The sequence below is a fragment of the Octopus bimaculoides genome, chromosome 13 (genome assembly GCF_001194135.2).
Source record: "Octopus bimaculoides isolate UCB-OBI-ISO-001 chromosome 13, ASM119413v2, whole genome shotgun sequence".
NCBI classification, from domain to species: Eukaryota; Metazoa; Mollusca; class Cephalopoda; order Octopoda; family Octopodidae; genus Octopus; species Octopus bimaculoides.
In genome coordinates this window covers 32,624,167-32,642,733 of record NC_068993.1, presented here as the reverse complement: position 1 = coordinate 32,642,733, position 18,567 = coordinate 32,624,167, and the positions used below count along the sequence as shown (strand labels likewise).

The window sequence follows — 18,567 nt, the reverse complement described above, 5'->3', positions numbered from 1 at the left end:
ATATGTAAAAGTATTTAGCGTCAGTACTATGACCGCAACAATAAAGGCCCCTACCAGACTGTGATGAGCACATGCTACTCGATCCCCCAAAAATGTTTGGGCAAAATGCTTAGCAGTGTTTTGTCTGTCTTTACGTTCTGAATTCAAATTCTGCTGAGGTCGACTTTGCTTTTCATCCTTTTGGGGGCGATAAATTAAGTACCAGTTGCGTACTGGGGTTGATCTAATTAACTGCCCCACTCCCAAATTTCAGAACTTGTGCCTGTTGCAGAAAAGTATATCGCGACAGTTACAGAATATAGAAAGAAGTGTAAAACTGATAACTATATAATCCAACCAAAATATCTGTTATGCAAATGTAAACAGAATTATTATTTAGCCTTAAAACACATCGTACATATTCAGAGAACCTTCTTGGTTTAGTGGTACCGAACGTTTTTCTCGTATTCTTTTATTCTTTTACTTGTTTCAGTCATTTGGTGGTGGCTATGCTGGAGCACCACCCGTTAGTCGTAGAAATTGACCCCTGGACTTATTCCCTGTAAGCCCGGTGCTTATTCTATCGGTCTTTTCTGCTGAACAGCTAAGTTGCAGGGATGCAAACACACCAACATCGATTGTCAAGCAATGGTGGTGGGGGGACAAATACAGACACAAACACACACACATAAATATATACATACATATATACATGCATGTATGTACTATATACTGTGTCCTTGCATATTGGGTGAGTATTTCGGAAATATTTTCACCTTTTAAACAAAAACTGATACATTCATATATGTTTTTCAATTGAAATACGCTGAATCATTTTGGAAATTTATTATTTTAATAAAATATGGAATATTGCATGAGGGATGCAGCACGAGAATGGTTGTGTGAGTAACAGGAAGTGGAAATAAGGAATCAAAATCGTGCAAGGATGAGACATGCATGCATGACGGGCTTGGAGGTGGTGGTGATGCTGGCTGGTGTGATTTTGTGGTTTGTTGGTATGCCGAGAGAGATCCAGCTCTGTTTCTCATATTTTCTAAGCACATCTACCTTTGCTCTTGATTCATATGTTCTCGATTCTGTTGATCTCTATCTCTCTTATTTTGAAAGTACACTTCTCTTTGGTCCTGGCTCATTCATTCAATCCTTTGCTGATTTCTTTCCCTCCTATGCTGTAGAAAATGCCCCATCTACTCTTGGATTATTTCGTTTCTTCTCTATCTCATCCTTGCACGATTTTGATTCCTTATTTCCACCCCCTGTTCCTTGTGCAACCATTCTTGTGCTGCGTCCCCCATGCGATATTCCATATTTTATTAAAACAATAAATTTCCAAAATGATTCAGAGTGTTTCAATTGAAAAACATATTCGAATGTATTTGACAGCTTTTGTTTAAAAGATGAAAATACTTCCGAAATACTCACCTAATATGCAAGGACACAGTATATGGGATATAGTAATTAATTATATTGTAGGAAAGTAAAAAGTAAAGGGAAAAAATAGAATTAATATTTTTGATTTTGTTTGGTTCTATAAATTTAATTTTTTAAAAATGCTTTCATCAATTGTTTGATACAAGAAAACAGAAATTGAAAAAAATCCTGACCAAAAAAGAGAAATTCTAACTTAACAAAAAAAAATATAGAAAGAGAAATTTGCGAAAGGCATGGGTGTTGAGAAGCAGTAATACAACACATAGGTGGTCGTTTCAAATCTCTTCCAGAAATTACAAGATATCTAGTTAAAAATTTTTATTTAAGCAACAAAATTTCTTTCAACAATGTCCTTCTCTTAAGCATTGCACACGCGTCAGGTACATACAAAAAACAAATTGGCATATTAATATTATTGTTTATTATTATTATTATGACAAAAGTCTTTGATATTTGATGCCCCATAAATATTTTGGATTAACTCTGTAGTATTCCATGTTACTCTTTATTTTTGTTGTTTACAGGCATTGACAATGAGAGCATGGACAGTAACAGCATGCGGGAGGCTGTGTTGGCAAGTGGAGATTGGCCAGATGGTGAACCAAACTCATCGACATCAGATATGTTAAATAGAAGACGACATCCTTCAGACTTCAAAGATGACAATGATGCTGATGCTGAAGTAAGAACATGTCCTTCCTTCCGTCCTTCCTCTTTCATCTGTAACAAGTAGTCACTCTAAATTTAACCATTCCATTGGCTGTGAAATTAATGTAGGATATCGTGAAAACAAGTGATCACAAGGTGTTGAGTTCAAGACTTTACTAACTACTAGAACCAACAACAACAGTCTCAATATAGCAACCAAATCACCCTCAATTAATTAATACTCTATGAACTTTGCTTTAGCAAAAGGCAGATCATTTTGGATAATGTAGTTCTAGATGCACTCTGTAGGTTGCTCATGGTTGAAATACCTTGATCATAGGTCTGCTGGATCTATACTAAGCTGGGGTTAAATAGATGGCGACAACAATAAATTAAAACCACTTGAACTATGCTAGATAATGATTGTAAAACAGCTTATCTACTTTGGGACTTTAAGTTTGTAAGTTCAAATTTGGCTGCAGCCAACCAGTTGACTCTCCTTGGAACACATGGTCATAAACTTGTTGTTGAACTGACTCTGTGACCTGGATTTGATCTCCAGTCATAGCTGTATCTTTTATTTCACTAATACCTATCCATGAGAAAGGCATGAATACCATAACTTCATTTTCCCCTCTTCTCTCTAGGTACTTATTTAAAAATACTTTAAATATAGATGTATTCCTTTTTAATACTGGATTCATATTTCTTTCTCTCCACACACACACACTTGCACACACACACACACACACGCATGCATACACACACACACACATTCACACATGTCTTTTTATGTGTGCTTTTCTGTAGTGGCTTGGGTTGAATGGATTTTTTGAGTAGGGCTTATGGCCAGATGCCCTCACTGTCTCAACTGTTTTATTCACTTTAGACAACATACAGAGACACAATATACTTGGAATCAGGATGTTATAATAATATATATTATATATTCTTTCATTTTCGTTTGTTTTAACCTCTTTTTCTGTACTAGCATGGGTTAGGTGGATATATTATTTGAACATTGTTTTACAGCTGGACCCCTCTTCTTGTTGCTAACCCTTAGCTGTTTGTCAAGGAACAGATTTTTTATTGTACATGCCTTCAGAGGCACAAAGCTAGTGGATGGTTCATTGATAGGGGAATTAACAACAATGTCACTACTTGTAGTTTAGTGATTTTTTTTGAGAAGTACAAGTGTAAACACAAACATACACGCATACACATACATACAAAATACACACACATGCACACACACACACACACACACACACACACACACACACACACACACACACACACATCCATATTCTAGTTTTTACTGTGTACCATCTAAATTTTTATTTTCTGTTAATTTCAGGACATGATGTTTGATGAATCTGATTCAGAGTTTGTTGATGTGGAAGGTGATGAGAGTGCGATGGAAGACAGGGAGTTTGACATATCTCACCAGGTTTGTTCATTAGGACTTCAGTGTTTACTAACACTTCAGCTCTCCTATTTAATAGTTCATCTTCCTGATGTTGCCATTGAGCCTCAGGCTTGACAGATTAAGCAAAAAACATTTCAGCCATGACAATACTGTCTTTACCAAGGAGTATATAGGATCACTCTATCTAATGTGTCCTTCCTTTTCTCAAGACAATGGATTTATGATTGAGTGATATTTGGCTGCTATTTCTAATATATTGACTAGCTGTGTAGAGTCATCCCCATTGACTTGAACATCAAGTATATCATCATCACTAACAGCATCAGCAGCATCATTTTATATCTGCTTTCTATGCTGGTATGGGTTGAATGCTGATTACAGTTGAAGTCAGCTCTTATTTAAAGTTACTAGCCTCCTAGATAGGGTGGGGACTATGCCTTACTTGTACATTACATTTTTGGCATGGTTTGAATGAATGGATGCCCTTCCTAACACCAAACATTTCCCCGAGTAAATCAGGTGTATTTTATTGTGGCACCTACATCAGAGAGGTTGTTTTGTCTATGGTAAGACTAAAGACTTTTCTCTTCTCTATATTGTTGCAATTTCTTGAAGACAACACGAGTGAATGAGTGAATATAAGAGAGAATGGAGAGAGAAATGGGGTGCAAGGTTGATAGGAGAGAAAGAGAGTTATATAGAGAGAAATGAAGTAGAGGGATGATAGAAGAGAGAGAGAAGTAAGGTTCAAAGGAGAGAGAGAGAGAAGTAAGGTTCAAAGGAGAGAGAGAGAGAGAGAAGTGAAGTAGAAGAGTGATAGAAAAGAAAGATTATAATGAGGGAGGTGAAAGACTGATTATCTGGGCTAGTTTCAGTCCTTTGTTGGGATTTCATTAGTGACTGACTCAGATCAGTTCTGGTTAAACAGACATACTAAAGGAATTCCAGTAATTACCAAACTGTTTCTTTGGTGGAACATGTAGAATGATGAGTACATTATCTAATGTGATCTTGCTTTTAATAAGATATAATATGTTTAAAGCAGATATAACTGAAAAGTGTTCTAATTTTACTTTTTTTATCAAAATTTTCTTAGATTTTGTATGAGATCCTCTTAGTTCATTTAGAGCAGTTATGATCCCAAATTCATCACTAATGTTTCTAAATGTGAGTTATCACATCTTGTGTGTATGTGTGTGTTTACATTTGTGCTTCTCCAAAATTGTCAGCTACAAGCAGTGACATTGTTGCCATTTCTGTCAACAAATTGTCCATAGGCTTTGTGTGAACTAAAAGATCCCTTACTTGGAAAACAGGTAAGGGTTAGCTACTTGAAGAGCATCTAGCTGTAAAACAATGCCATAATAATATATTCATCTAACTCATGCTAACATGGAAAAACAAAAGTGAAACAAATGAATGAACTACTCAACATCATAGTCATTTGGTATTGCTATCTCAATAATTAAGATGATATTGTAATGGAAACTGATGTCAGGTTTATTAAGTGTTATCTGGTTGTCTGTCTGCTAAAGTTCTATGATATTTTTTGACATTGCCATTTTTAAAGACAGATACAGCTTCATATGAAGAGCATTATTAAGGGAAGAATGGTTAGAGTGTTGGTCAAAATGTCATGCAGTCTTTAATAATGTTCCTTTACATTTTGTGTTCCAATCCTACTGAGATTGATTTTGCCTTTCATCCTTCTGGGGTTGATAAAGTACTATGCACTGGGACTGATGGTATCAACTAACCCCTTCACCCCTCCAATTTCATGCCTCATGCCGAATAAAGAAACTGTTGTAAGGGCAGAGAAATGGGGGAATCATTTGAGCCCTAGACTGTGGTATTTAGTTACTCTTCCACTTGCCTCAGTCGTTGGACTTTGAAGAGTTTTAGTTGATTGAATTGAGTCCAGTACTTAAGTTTGGTACTTATTCTATTGGTTTCTTATGTTCAATTGATAAGTTATGTCAATGTAAACAAGAACCAGTTGCTGAGTGGTAAGAAGCATATACACACACATATACAATCAATCAATCAATCATCGTCACCATTTAATGCCCATATCCCATGCTGGAATGGGTTGGACAGTTTAACAGGATCTGACTAGCCAGAGGACTGCATTGGCAAGGTTTCCACAGTTGGATGCTCTTTCCAGCATCAACCACTTTGTGGAATGTTACTGTATGCTCCTTTTGTGCCACCAGCGCTAGTGAAGTCACCAAATCACTCTTGAGAGGAGACCCCTTGATGGAGTATGGGTGCAGAATTGAGGGAGGTGGTTTTGTACCAGGTACTGAGAAGCTAAAGCATAACAGTGGGGAAGGAACAAATGTCTTGTTATAGAAGAGATACATGGCTACCCCAGCAGGAAAAGGTGAAAGGAGGGAAATGAGGCATCAGCGCATATCTTCAAGGTACAAGAAGACGGATAAAAGGAGAGTAGGGACAGAGAATCGAGGATGGTTGCATGGGTAGGGTCGTGAGAATGTGAAGGGAGTGGGACAGACTGTAGAGATGAAGATAGAAATGAATGTAGTGAATGATGAACTAGGGTGGAGGCATAAACAGTGGTAAATGTCAGTTTGGAGGAATGTAAAGAAAATAAGGAGTGAGTCAAGGTGAAAGAGGTGATATGAAGTAATACATAAAGATGGGCTACAAAATAACAGTATAATAAAACTGGCTGAATGAGAAAGAGGGAAATGAGATGAAGTGTGGTGGAGAGAAAAGAGGCACAGTAACTGAGATCAGAGGTACTCAGAATGGATATAGTGCGTTACAATAAGGGTGGGAGGGCATTGTTGGCAGGCATGAGAGGGTGTTCAGAGGAAAGTGTAAATATAATAGCAAGGGATCATGATGGGAGTGCATGATGAATGGCAAGGGAAGTGTTCCAAGGAGAGGAATTGCTGGTAGCTCAGAAGGGGTGGTAGGATGAATAAGTGCTGCTTTGCTCTCATACAGCCACAGCAGCTGAGGAAATACTGCCATAGTTGAGAAGTGAAGGAAGAATAGATGTTACAAAGATGAGTTGTTAGAAAGACTTGATAAGTACAGTGTGTGTGTGTGTGGAGGGTTGAGTATAAACATAAACAATATATTTTTAGTGCCTCATTTGTTCTAAGATGGATGGGTCTTCTTGAGCACAGTGAATCATCATTTATTTTGGTCCTTTGTCAACTCCTCCATGAAGTTCAACAACCTGAGATCAGTCTTCAGTACCTCATCCCATGTCTTCCTGGGTTTCTTTCATCTACAAGTTCCATCCACATTAGTGATCAGCACATTATACAGATCCTCATCCATACACATCACATGACCAGAGCAGCATAGTCTTCTCTCTTGCACATTATAATGGATGCCTCTTATGTCCAATTTTTCCCCTTAGCATATTTGCATTTTATCATTCACACTGACATTGCACATCCAACCGAGTATGCTAGCTTTATTTCTTTCTAGTCTTCACATGATCTCTGCATTCAGGGTCTTTGTTTCACTACCATATAGCATTGCTGTTCATACATCATACAATCAGCCTTTCAATCTAAGAGAGAGAGAGAGAGCTTTTGTTACTAACAAAGGTAATAACTCTGAACAGTTTCCTATTAGTTTATATTCTAGTAACTTTATTTTCACAGTGTCCTCACCCACTGCTAATTAGGTAGGTAACAGAAACTGTGTAACAATCTCTAAGGATTTTTACTCTTAGGCATTCAAGAAAATCTATCTTCTCTGTGTTCTTAGTGTTAATTGCTCCTCCATCTCTGCCACTAACAAAACTTACTATTTCTGTTGATCTTCCACTGATTTCACTGCACCTCTTCTGCCTCCATAGCTTGCATTGGGTACACCATATCAAATTTCTACCTACACCTTTCCTCCATGTTGAGCAAGGCCATTTTCCTTGAAGTGTCTGTTTTCCTGCTTACTAAAACTTTGGTCTTTACTAAGTCAACTTCAAGGCCATTGATTCAAAGTTTTGCTTTGACATGTGGAATTTCTTTCCTAATTCTACTTCTACCACAGATTCAGTTACAAGAACAAGGTCATCCACTTAGAAGAGTTCTCACAGGCAACTGGTCTTAAACACCTTTGTTATGGCCTGTGTGTGCGCGTGTGTACACACACACACACACACACACACACATATATATATATATATATATATATATATATATATATGCTTATGACCATATCACATTGAATGCACCGGTTCTCATTTGATCACTAAAGTTAAGCCACGTTGAGCCTAGTGAGTACTTGGGAAACCTAGGTGCTGTAAGCATCTCACAGGTGTAGTCGTGGCTTCTCAACCACATTGTTCCAGGTTCACTCCCACCGTGTGGCACCTTGAGCACCTTCTACTGTAGCCTTGGGCCGACCAAAGCCTTGGTAGACGGAAACTGGAAGAAGCCCATCCTATTTATATATATATGTATATATTTGTGTCTGTGTTTGTCCCTCCCACCATCGCCTGACAATCGATGCTGATGTTCCCCTAACTTAGCAGTTAAGCAAAAAAGACTGATAAAATAAGTACTAGGCTTACAAAGAATAAGTCCTGTGTTGATTTCTTCGACTAACACCCTTTAAGGCGGTGCTCCAGCATGGCTGCAGTCAAATATATGAAACAAGTAAAAGAGTACAAGAGATGTAAATACCATACACACACACGCATACACAATGAGATTGCGTTCAGTTTTTGTTAACCAAATTCACTCACAATGTATTTATTGGTCTGGTGGGGCCACATGATTATGAAGTGAACTTCTAAACCATTCAGCTGTACCTGCAACTTTATGTTCCTATTTTAAGTCTCACTGAGGTCAACTTTATGTTTCATCATTTCAGTGTTGATAAAAGTAAGTACCAGTCAAATACTAGGGTCAATATAATCAACTAACCCTCAACCCCCAAAGTTCAAGCTCTGTGTCACAATTCAAAACCATTATTATTATTTTACTTGATATGAAAGTTCCCTCGGTTTTCACAACTTACCTTTGTAATGTCCCAGATTATTACTGTTGTTGTTGTTATTGTTATCGTTGCTTCTTGCAGGATATCCATGGAGAACATTTCTCGTCGTCAGATAACAACAATGACTTGGCCCAAGATCTACAAATTACTCCTGAGAACTCGGATAACGAAAACGATGATTATGATGATGAAGATGATAATGATGAAGATAATAATAGACGAGAGAAAAACTGTGAGTTGTTCTTTGTTACCTTACTTTATTTATCTGCCTCTTCTTTTTATTATTGTGTGTGTGTAGTGTACACATTGTATATGCATGCATGTATGTGTATATATATATATATATATATATATATATATATATATACAAGGTGCGGTGAATAAACTGTCATCTAAATTCCACAAAAATGAAAATAACACTGACATCTCATTTTCACAGATATATTTACCAAAATTACATAAAAATATCTTGACTTACTAAAGAGTAAATTTATTCAATAAAATCACCATTGGCTTCAACCATGGCCTCCAGATGACTTTGGAATCTCCTGCAACTCTTCTGGACGGTCTCCTTGTTTAAGTTGGTGAATGCTGCCATAATCCTTGCCTTCACTCTATCTTTGGTGTTACAAAGAGTTTTGTTGGTCTCTCGCTCAACTGCACCCCTCACTTAATAATCAAGGGGGTTGCAGTCTGGGGAGTTAGATGGTCAGATGTTAGGGGTGAGATGGTCGCAAAAATTGTCTGACAGCCATGACTGGGTTCTCCTGCTTGTGTGGCAGGTGCAGAGTCCTATTGCCAGACACAGGGTCTTCCAGCAGCCACCCTCTTGACCCAGGGTAGCACTACCTCCTCTGGGGCCATGATGTAGGTCTCCGTATTGAGCCTGAGGCCATGTGGGAAGATGAATGGAGGCATAAAGCTGGCATCAGTAGTGATCACTCCAAACACCATGATGTTTGATTTTTCTCACTCTCGGTACATGTTCTCAGATGGACACCCAAACACTCCGAAATGTTCATATTGGAGCTTCTGGTGTGAATTCCAAGCAGTACAGCATGTCGTTTCCAAATTTCTGGCAGAGTGAATTGCGTCATGATGCTGTTTTTATCACAGATGGTACCCAACTGTGATCCTACTATACTGTGGAGTTAACAAAGTCAAAAACAAACAATGTGCATGCACGAAATTAAAAACATAAAATGGTGCCAATTTACCCACTGCACCCTGTATATATATGAATGTGCTTATGTGTATATACAGTGCTGGATTAACCATAAAGTTTTTTCTTTATCTCTACTAAGTAAGTATAGAAGCAGATGTGTTACATAAGATTAATTTTGAGGATTTGATCAAAAACTTTACAATTAAAAAGAGGGAGGAGAAAACTTTTCAAATATAAATAAAGTGAAAGTATACAAAAATAAATATTATTTTCCACCTTTTTTTGTTTCATTTTGAAAAATAAAAATTTGTTTTATGGTTTATTATTGTTTATATTTTGAATTACATATATGTGGGGGCACCGAAATATTATAAGTGTGTAGGACCTCTATGGGTTTTAATTCAGCCCTGTGTATGTGTGAGTATACATTATGTTCACTTTCCATGCTGGCATGGGTTGGAAGGGTCTTTACAGTCTAGGTTAGTTCTTATTTAATGTTACTTCCCACCTAGATGGATCAGAGGACCACATCTCTCACTTATGTATTTCATTTTCGGCTAGGTTCCTATGGCTGAATGCCCTCTCTCACACCAACAACTTGATTATATTGTGTCTTTATATTTCATCATTGCACAGTAATGGAGAGGTTTCCTTCTGCTCTACAAGGTTAATAAATATGTGCATGTGTGCAAATATATATATATTTATAATCATAAGTTTTAAATTCTTGCCAGGGATAACATGAAAATAAGTGTGCAATATGCATGTGCAGTCTCAATTCATGGTAAATGATTGATGGCCCTTACTTCTATCAGCTTTCATTAGATTCTTGTGTGATCCAGAATATATATATATACACACACACACATGTATGTATATATATGATCATCGTCATTTGTATGAATTGTATGGCTACTTCTCTGTGCTGAAATGTTTTATGGCTGGATGCCCTCCATGTTACTAACTGTTTTAGCCACCTCTTATGCCATACAGGAGTGTGGTATACCTATTCTGAAACTGGGATACATGTGGTATGGTATACAGTATATGTATGTAAGGGCTATCCATGGTATGGTATACATACATATATGTGTGTATGTCTGAATATAAATATGGTGAGAAGAGGGCAGATGTAATGGGTGAGGATGCTGTTATGCTACCAGCTGGTTTTAAAGAGCAGAGACTGTTGAAGCAGCAGTTACAGAGCCAATGTGAAGAGATTCTTTTATTTGTTTCAGTCATTGGGTTGCAGCCATTCTGTGGCACCACCTTGAAGGGTATAGTCAAACAAATCAACCCCAGTAGTTATTTTTAAGCCTGGTACTCATAATATTGGTCTCCTTTTGTTGAACCATTAAGTTATGGGGATGTAAACACACACACACACACACACACACACACACACACACACAGAGGATGGGCTTCTTTGAGTTTCTGTCTACCAAATCCACTCAAGGTTTTGATTGGCCTAGGACTAGAGTAGAAGACTCTTGCCCGAGGTACCATTGCAGGGGAACTGAACCTGGAACCATGTGGTTAGGAAGTGAACTTCTTACCACACAGCTATAGACTTTTGATTACTAATAAATGACATAGGGGAGCAGGGTCCTGTTAGAGTTGTCTTCACAGAAGCCATATTAGTAATTGCTAAGTAGGGGAGGGGGAGTGAAAATGTTGGTAAAGGTGATTAATTACTGTTTCCATTAATTCTGAGAAGTTGGAAGTGAGAGTGATTGGTCAATAGTTGGTGGGATTAGAGAGGACTGAGGGCACCGTAGTAGGTTTCCAAAGATCAAAATATATTTCTGTAGAGAAGAATTTGAAGCTAGGGGTTAGTTTTAGGATGCAGTGTTAGAAGGGGATAGAAGGATAGAAGTTTGTTGGTTTAGAACAGTTGTTGTCAACCAGGGCCCATATAAGATTTTTGGGAGTTCATATAAGATTTTTAGGGATCCATGCAAGCAAAATTGTAAATTAGGGATCCACTGTAGCATATTAACGGACCATGACAAAATGTTACTTTGGATGTATTTATTTGCAAGAAACAGCTAGGTTTCTTTCTCTGACATGTATGGAAAGCCAAATAGGAATTTTGAAAGAAATATCTATAAAACTAGTTTTTAAACATTGAATGGCTATGGGGGTCCACCAGAATAAAATTGCTATTGAAGGGGTCCATAGGTAAAAAAAAACAGTTGAGAATCACTTGTTTAGGGGGAGCAGAGCTGTTATTGTACTTGATATGTTGTGTGTGGTGATAAGACTGGTCAGATGGAGAAAAATAGTCGAGTGTGTGTGTGGTATGAAGTTGGATATAAACTGGGCTGCAAGTGTGGAAAGCTTTCTCCAGGAATTCTGCTTTATGAAGTCTTCTCAAATCTAGAAAATGTATGTGAGTGTAGTATCTGAGATAAATAATGTGGTAAGAAAACAAGAGGATGGAAATAAAAATATGAAAGCTTTGATATGCAACTCTGTTTTATGTGATATGTCAGCTGATCATGTTCTGTTCTTTTGTAGATGGCATGGATGGCAGTGGAAATGAAGAGTTACCTTCTGGAATATCGCAATACATCGAAGACAGTGTCTATGACCAGCAGTATAGTGGTGACAATGCAAACCAGTTCTACTCAAGTGAGAACGAACCCAACATGTACAATATGGCTGGTATAGGTGATGACGAAGAGCAAAGCTTTGATCCAGCAGCGTTCTTCCTAAGCAGTTCACTGGCTCAGCAAATGACTGATGACAACCAACAACAGCAACAACAACAGGATGAGGAGGAAGAGGAGGAGCAACAACCAGACTCTGTTGAAACAGACATCAACAAAGACTTGCAGGTTTCAGAGTCAGAAAGTGAAGACAATGATTTTGTGCCAATCAGTAATGATGACAATCAATCTAACGAAGGATTCGATATTGATCAGTTCCTTCACTGAACCGAAACCAAAATGTTTGAATAAGAAAATGACACCAATAATTATAATAATAATGAAAGCCTGTGTATAAAATTTCCAGAAAAGGTTTAAGAATATGTAAAAAGTTTTGTGGTATGATTTTGTGAAGAGAGAAGAAAGAACTTCATCTCAATGTAAATGAGAATATAAAAGGAATTGTGATGGGGGTGGGTGTCAATATTGTGAAGAATGACAAATAATTCCATCTGAAATTTATTGCCATGGAAACACGCCTGTAAATGTCACTTTCTTTTCTTTTTTCACTCCATCTTAAAGTTATATCTTTTAATTTTAAGGTTGTGTGTGTGTTTATTTGTGGGTGTATAAGGCTATTTATTAGTGCATGCATGTATGTGTGTATGATTTACATTATATATATGAGTTGTGCTACTGGATATTTTTAGATGTGTATATATTGAATATTTGTTATATATATACTGTATGAATTTGAGTGTATGAATTGATGTGTGGTGTCTGTGTTTATATATAACCTTACGTGCAAATATATAAAAATATATATTATGTATGTATATATATAATTTCCAGCAAATTTTACTACTCTGCTCTATTATATTGAGCATTTCTCTCTCTGGATTGTTTTGTACTTAGTGCAGGCTTGGCTGTGTGCTTGAAAAGTGCACTAATCAACCTTGTGATTTCAGGTTTAGTTCCACTGCATGACACCTTGGACAAGTGTTTTCAATTATAGCCCCAGAGCCTCGTGAGAAGATTTAGTAGATGGAAACTGAGAGAAGCCTGCCATATATATATATATATATGTGTGGTATGTTTGTGTCTCCTTGTCTTGGCATTACATGATGATAGTTGTAAATGAGTGTCACTGTCATACAAGTGATATCATTCCTGTCCAGTCTTCCATGAAAAACATATCTGACCATGGGCAACACAAAGGACATCCATCCTCAATCTCTGGCCCATGTAAATATGGAAAAGTGGATGTTAAAACGATGATGTGTACTTCTATTCTGTATATGTATGTATTTGTAGAACGTGTGTATGTTTCACTTCCTGATTGAAATTTCAGTCTTTATTTTGACTGGCCCCTCATTTGGAAATAAGGTCATATAAAAAAAAAAAATGTAACAGGAAAGCAGTTTGTCCTGTTCTTTTCATCATTCTGTCTACAATCAATCAACCTTTAAATTGTACTATTTTTTGTTACCTCATTGAACAGCTAACTCTCACAACAGAACAGGTTTATATTTTGCTGTCTTAAACATCAAGTATGTTATGTTTTAATTCGGTTGCTGTGTTTTTTTTTTGTTTTTTTTATTTGTAGGCACCAGCAATGTTCTTTCCATCCATCAACCTAAAGCATTTGTCCTTACTGGTTGTTGTTGTTATCTTTTGATTTTATCGCAGATCTCTCTGGCCATCACATCATGTCTCATGAAAAGGTGGTATCTTGAGAACTTTCACATTTAACAATGAAGTGATTAACGTTTTCAGTTTGGGGTTTACAGTGATTATCAGTTGATGATTTTTATTGTTTTGTACTGAGGAAACTTGTTGGGGATTTATTGTTCCTGAATTGCATAGAAGAAATTTTTTTTATGAGAGATGCTTTAAATTTAATTATTTATTAGACAATATTTAGTGGCTAATCTGAAATGTTAATATAAGGTAACACCTCTTTCTCCAAGTTTCAAGCATTTTACCTATAGTAGAAACAATTATTATTATTATTATTATTATTGCACTGGAGTTGGTGTAATTGACTTATCCCCTCCCTTGAAATTTCAGGCCTTGTGCCTATAGTAGAAAGGATTATTATTATTATTATTATTATTAGTATGATGGACAAAATTTTTTGCAGTGCTTATGTCACTTTAGGTTCTGTCACCTAGGTTACTTTGCTTTTCATTCTCCTGCAGGTTGTTAAAAATAAAATGGCAACTAAGTTCTAGGACATTGTTTCTACATTAGAAATTTTTGTTATTGTTTCTAAGAAGAGCGATGGAGGCTAGATTTAATAGAGTGCTGGAGAAATTAATAACAAATCATACGATTGTTATTTCAAACCACCAGCCCAACCTTGCAACCATGGTTGGATGTTTAAGAAGCTTGCTTTGCTATAATGTGGTTTCAGGGTCAATCCTATTGCATACTACTTTGGACAAGAGTTTTTACTGTAGCCTTGTGTTGTCTGATACCTTATTAGTGGGATTTAGAAAATAAAAACTGTGCAGAAACCTGTTGTGTGCATGTGTGTGTGTGTATGCTACAGAGCCTCCAAAAACTAGAAATCTTTAATTATCAATGAAAACAATCATACAATATCAATATATGTAATAATACAAACATCAAAACCACCATAAACTGTTTAACAAGTTCAACCTTTTGAGAATGGAGGATAACTCCAAATAACAAGACTCCAAAATATAAAAGATTCACAGACAATAAGCAAATAACACCTATATTCCTATCATCAGCTGCTTTGGTAGTGTTAATAACGTTAAAAACCTAAATGTTGCCTGGGAATCAATAGACACACACACACATTTTAACTATAAACCTTGTCAGACAATCACTGGCTACTGTTGATAACAGTACTATGTCATGATTACAACCATATATAATTGTTTTTGCAGTCCTATAATTACTGGTATCAAAGATATTTGACCTGCGCACAATCCACAAGCACCATATAACAGCTACTACAAATAAATAGTTGTCCTAACAATGAGGGCCAAGGAGTTAACTATTTCAAGAGAAGACAGTTGTGATGATCATGGTTGCATAGTGAATGAATGGCTTCTGCTAGAAGCATTTTTCATAGCTTCTCTAGTTATTATTGATGAGTTAGTGTTTTCACTGAAGTGTGTGTGTGTGGGGGGGGGGGGGGAGGGTTAAATAATAAAAGAAGAGAGATTGGGAGTTATGTGGTTTTGCTAGATGTCAACAATACAATACTAGCCACTATTTCTCTCTCTCTCTTTCTTAGTTCAAGAACTCATTCACAGTGAGGTGAGCTAAATTTGAAATATGGTTATACATAATTTATGAATAAATTTCACACATATACACCTGTATCATTACCTTGATATATGCACCTGTATCATCCATCAGCTAAATACTATAATAAACACCTATATTGTTAATTTTACACAAAGTTTATGGGTTATTAGGGAAATATAAAATAATCCAAAAATTTGTACTGAAGTCATTTGCATGTTCTTCAATACAGAGTTAATATAAAAACTTTGTGGGATCAGAAGATGGAGTAGTGTCAGATTTCACCCCCAGCTACTATCCAAATAAAGAATGTTCTTTGCATTTTAAACTATTTCCATGTAGGGTCGTTTGCAATAATTACTTCCAAAACATTATTTCATGTCAGATTCCCCCCTCCTTGTTTGTTCTGTTTTGCGTAATTGAAAATGATGGAAATGAAATGAAGGTGGATTTTTGCCTCCCCAATACATTCCTCAAGAAGAGGAATTTGGTAAGAAAAAATGAATACCAGTAACATGCTAGGAGCCAATTTGGGTGACTAAGCCCCTATGTGACGTGATCTTGTGCCAATGTAAAAATACCACCACCACCACATCATCATCATCATCATCATTAGGACAGCATAATTAGAGCATTGAAAATTGCCTTGCAGTTTTTGTTGACATTTTACGTACTTAGTTCAAATCTTGTCAAGGTCAACCTTGCTTTTCATCTCTGGGGTTGATGAAACAAGTATCAGTTGTGTACTGAGATTGATGTAATCAATTAGCCCCCCTCCCCCCAAATATCAGGCCTTGTGCCTGTAGTAGAAAGGATTATTATTATCATCACAAAGGTGGTGGATTGGCAAAATCATTGGAGTGGTAGTTGTTCTGAGCTCAAATCCTGCCAAGGTCAACTTTGCCTTTCATCCTTCAATAAAACAAAGTACTAGTCAAATACTGGGGTCAATGTAATTAACAAACCCCTCCCCTCCAAATTTCAGGCCTTGTACCCAAATTAAAAACAATTACTATTACAAGGGCAGCAGATTGAATTGACAGAATGATTGGAGTATTTCATAAAATGCCTGGGGGTATTTAGTTATGGTTCTTGCCATTCTGAGTTCAAATCCTACTGAGATCATACTAAATACCTTATGGTTATTATATCCCTCTGTGTACTTCAAATCCTGCCGAAGTTGATTTTGCCTGCCATTATTCCCTCCCCCTTTATAAAGTTACAAAGTATATGTAGGGTGGGGTTGAGGTTGATTAAATTAATTACACCTCTTGTTAAAAAGAAATATATTTGTGGCTTTGTGTCCTAAATTAGAGATCATTGTTTTAAAAGAATCATTCAGTAGATGTAAATACAGTAGTTTATCTCAAATCACACCATTATAGTACAAAGACAATGTAAAGACTTGTACATAGATGACATTTTTGTGGTCAGTTTGATATTACATTGTAATTAAGGGCCAGCCTTCACTTCATGTTGGATATTTTATCTACGTTTCAAATGATATAAAACAAAATAAAAAATGACAATAATAAATATATTCTTTTGTTGTTTCTTTTATTTTTATAATGTGATGTTGTTAACTCTCAGGTCAGATCTCTGGTCAAAGGGGGTCCAGATTTCCCCCCAGACATCTTGCATATAGGACTACATTATCAATGTCTCTTCGGCAAGACAGCAAGGTGTGAGTTGAGGGAAATTCAGTTGCTATTTCTAGCAGGCCTAGCCACTTCTACAGCTTTTCTGTGCTGCATGTAATGATAAGCAATCAGCGTAAATGCTGAGCAATATTTTACTTCCATTTAAGGTGGCAAACTGCCAGAATTGTTAGCACACCAGACAAAATGCTGCTAAGCATTTTGTCTGTCTTCCCCTTTCAGAGTCAATAAAATAAGTACTAGTTGAGTAGTGGAGTTGATGGAATCAACTTAGCCACTTCTCCATAATTGCTGGCCTTGTACCAAAATTTGAAATCAATATATCACTTCCATTTTTTTCCTGTCTCTTAATTCCTTGTTCAAATCTCACTCTGATCATCTTTGCACCCTTCATCCCCTCAAGGGACCTATAAAACAAATAACAGGTTTCTATGATGGGTGAGAGTTGACTCTGTTTGTTCAATAATACATGTTCTATAACAAATTTCTAGTTGTTAAATGTTAGAAATCCTTATTTTGCTGTAAGTCTGATAGAACGGCCAACAGGATTTAGCTTTGGTCCCTCTTTGAAGTCCACTCTTGAAAAGGACTTGGACTCTTTCTCTACTGAGTTTGACTTTGTCTTTTATCTCTCTAAGTGGAATACATTTTTTTTTTAATCTTATACTTGTTTTAGTCATTGGACTGTGGCCATGCAGGGGCATCATCTGACCCCAATATATATATATTTTTTTTTTACTCCTGGTACTTATTCTATTGGTCTCTTTTGCCAAACCCTAAGTATATGTATTTTGGTATTTCCCATTGATAACAGCTAAAGAGCTAGAAATGCAGCTTTTGGGAAGCCAATAAAAGGCAACACTGGGCAGATATGATGTTTTTACACTTTTTACCATATGAGAGAATTTTTTTCCACGATAACTGCAGTGAATTTGCTTTTAGAAGTTGAAATATATCACAAATATATTTTAACTAACTTAAAGATTGCTTATGCCTAAACATTGCATGGCACTGATACTGCTATACATATATATAATCCGATTAGAGGTTGTGTTAATCCAATGAAGGGATGGTTTCATCCAAGGAAATGCTGGTTCAATACCTAGTATTTTGGAGGAATTCATTTCCTTAGGATAATAGGTATATATATATATATATATATATATATATAAACATAGTTTATATTCATATAAAAGAAGAAAAAAAGAAATGGAGATTGGGAAGTTAATAATTATTATCAACAGCAAATTAATCATCTTCACTTACAGCTGTTTCTATGATGGGTAAATATTAAATCTATTTTTATATGACCTGAGC

The 18,567-nt window shown here is 36.4% G+C and overlaps 1 protein-coding gene across 3 annotated transcripts in view; it reads left to right on the top strand.

Moving 5' to 3' along the window:
* The window catches only part of LOC106877877 (transcription initiation factor TFIID subunit 1), a 93,401-nt gene extending 76,271 nt beyond the window's left edge, over window positions 1-17,130 (top strand). For 2 of the 3 annotated variants that reach the window (XM_014926917.2, XM_014926918.2), the window contains 4 exons: window positions 1,956-2,113; window positions 3,437-3,529; window positions 8,576-8,726; window positions 12,180-17,130. In XM_014926917.2, the coding sequence (XP_014782403.1) occupies window positions 1,956-2,113; window positions 3,437-3,529; window positions 8,576-8,726; window positions 12,180-12,598 (821 nt within the window). In that variant the 3' untranslated portion in view covers window positions 12,599-17,130. The remainder of the gene's footprint in view (window positions 1-1,955; window positions 2,114-3,436; window positions 3,530-8,575; window positions 8,727-12,179) is intronic. The other variant, XM_014926919.2, reaches the window with a different exon arrangement.
* The last annotated feature ends 1,437 nt before the right edge of the window (window positions 17,131-18,567 follow it).